This window comes from Penaeus monodon, chromosome 14, assembly GCF_015228065.2.
Source record: "Penaeus monodon isolate SGIC_2016 chromosome 14, NSTDA_Pmon_1, whole genome shotgun sequence".
Lineage (NCBI taxonomy): Eukaryota > Metazoa > Arthropoda > Malacostraca > Decapoda > Penaeidae > Penaeus > Penaeus monodon.
Window position 1 is genome coordinate 48,317,716 of NC_051399.1, and position 2,860 is coordinate 48,320,575.

Below are 2,860 nucleotides of genomic sequence, written 5' to 3' on the forward strand. Positions count from 1 at the left end.
TGAACGAAACTCCCTCACCTTACGAATCCCTATTTGTAATATATTATTTCCCAAATTGACAGTTCTTTCTTCATGGAAGCTGCACACTTATTGCTACTTTATTTTTTATATATGTACTCTCACAGCATGTTTAGCATCTGGTAATACAATATGAAAAGGACACGAAATTCTTACAACAGAGTTTGGAAATGCAAAAGTAAGCAAAGTGCTCGAAGCGCTCGAACGCAGTGCCGAAAAATGCTTCGATTCCGAATCCTTGCTTCAGAAGCAGGGATGGCGTCGATTCATAAAATATCGCTGAAATGTTATAATCGCATGGATGTTAGCGTATATAATTGTGTATTATATTATGAAAACGTACGTTGAGACACATACTAAAGAAAGACGTAAATTTCCTTTATTCTACGATTTAAAACAGTGCATGACTTGTCAGCCGATGGGATATGGGAAAGATAATAATCATTAATGGAAGCAATTTCTTTCTCTTGAAGACCCGAATCGTCTCACTCCATGATGGCTTTGCACGCCCAGCTTTGGAATGTGGGCACGTTTGCCGTGATATGGGCACTTTTCTTACTCCATGTGGATGGAAACTCGTTCATGGTCAGCCAGCCAATGGTGAGCATTCCAGGGGAAGTCTCATCCTTTCCATTAGTCACTTCGACCGTTTGTGCCATGCGGTGCCATCAACTCCATGGAGTTGGTTACATTTATAAGAGTGAGTATTGCCGACTTGTTATTTTCACTTTTTTTCTCCCTGCAGTGTACAAAATCAAACTGGGTCGTGTTGAAAAGTTTGAAGAATCCTGATTTGTAGGAAAGATTTTTTATGCTAGTGACCAGTAATTACTGATGACTATAGGCTCCATCCTTGACGAAGAGATACTCAGGAAAAGTGCAGGACCTTTCATAAGAGAGCCGCTGTATATACTAGATAGACATCGACTACAGACTCATCATTCAAGGAATCTAAATGATGATGCAAAGACTTTCCCCATTAAAACAGTTATATCAAGTTGCTTTCTCTCAGTAATATATAAGAATAGATTTTCAGAGGCGCTGAATTTCCGACGTATTACCCTTAGGTTAACAATCATTTTCTCTTCTCTTCGAAGAGTCCCTGCTTCAGATGAGATTCGTACCTACATGTTGAAGGCGCTTTGGGGTCCTCCGAGGGTTAGAATCCCATAATTATATCCAAAATTCTTATTTACAATCACATAACCTTAACCAAAAGTCTTAGAAAATGGTTTGCTTGTTAGAATCCAGGCGCACAAGTTCATACAGTATGTTTTCTCAGTTTGTGAGTGTGAATTTGTTACTTTTCAGCCTTAAGCATAGTGATGCCAGAACTGTGTTGTGTTTTTCTCAAGTGATAAAGGATGCTGCAGTAAGCGTTTTTATGCAGACTTCGTATTTTGTGGAGAAACAAGCCTCCATTACATTTGATTGTGTTAAAGAATGGAGAAGGATGGGAAAAATGATACTATCCCTTGATGCGGCATAACTGATAATCTTGCCCCTTGGCTTATATCTATTTAGCACTGATTGTCACTTTAGCCTTTTTAGTGGCAGTCAGGTTATATCCAGGTGTCCTGTAATGCCACACATTCTTTACAATGTACTCCACTTCTGTTTTTAAATTATAAATATGGATTATTAATTATTAAGTTAATCTGCTTTTATAACAGTACTTAATCCTTTTCGCGTCAGATGGTACCTGCGACGTCTATGGGCCTAATCAAGTAGATTCCAGTAGAGGTGGGCGCATCTTCCAGAGGCTTTCTCTTCCGTCTCTGGGCTCCTTGGAAGAGATATCTCGAGGGAAACCAACAGAAGGCTCTGTGCAATACGGATCGTAAGTAAGGTCTGCATAATAGTAAACACACACACTTGCATTCATCCACATAACCACAGTCATATAAATAACGGTTAACCTCCCCTTTTGTCCAAACAGCCTTGCTCCCGAAAACGCCATTGACGACTCGAACACAACTATGTATCACAGCGCCAATGATATTGCCCGTGCATGGTGGATGGTGGATCTGCTGCAGCACTGGAAGGTGTACACAGTTGAGATCTTACCCAGATACGGTTACCTACCAGCTGTTGGGAGATTCCACGACGTAGAGGTTTGTGAAATTAAATCTTTCTTAGACACTGGCATATCTGTACATATGCTGATTTTGTATTTAATAGTAATATTCTCAGACAGTCACGGAACTTTTGCATCGTTTTTTCTTGCTAAGGATCTCAATTTGGTTTTCACCATGCACATACACCACTGTGTATAATCCGTTTGAGATGCTAAATGCCTTCGGATATTTGCGTAAATTGGCTTACTGTGATACATGTAAATAAAAATACTTTCCTTTAGGTTTACAAAATCACATGATATTTTCAATATAAAGTGTTAAATGCAGAGTGTAATACTAGAAAACACATTGATAAAATTTAAGAAACGGTGGAAAATATAAGAAAAGATATACCATGAGTTGTACTGAAGTGTGCATTTTACTTATAAGACTGTCTCGGCACTTATAAGCTGTTGTAGATAGACAGATGGACGCTTTTCCTATAGCTGGTTCTGAGATCGGCTTTCCCAATGGTTAACAATAGATAAACGGCAGAAGCAACGATGCCAATGGTTCCATCATTATTTGCAAATAGATTAACTGCACTTCAACCCATCTGTACCCTACTATATAGATTAATATAGTTTTAAAAGACTCATCATTGACCTGCTTTGATAGAATGGAAGAAATTGATGTAATTACATTGCCTTTGACTCGTACTATGTTTATTAAATAAATAAACAAATTGTCTCCTACATCCGTCTATATGTCATGTATTATTTTGA

At 38.4% G+C, this 2,860-nt stretch overlaps 1 protein-coding gene across 1 annotated transcript in view; it reads left to right on the forward strand.

The window, feature by feature from the left end:
- Positions 1-503: 503 nt before the first annotated feature.
- LOC119580745 overlaps positions 504-2,860 on the forward strand; it is a 3,840-nt gene continuing 1,483 nt past the window's right edge. The window contains exons 1-3 of the mRNA XM_037928840.1: positions 504-718; positions 1,714-1,858; positions 1,958-2,132. Of these exons, the coding sequence (XP_037784768.1) occupies positions 511-718; positions 1,714-1,858; positions 1,958-2,132 (528 nt within the window). The 5' untranslated portion in view covers positions 504-510. The remainder of the gene's footprint in view (positions 719-1,713; positions 1,859-1,957; positions 2,133-2,860) is intronic.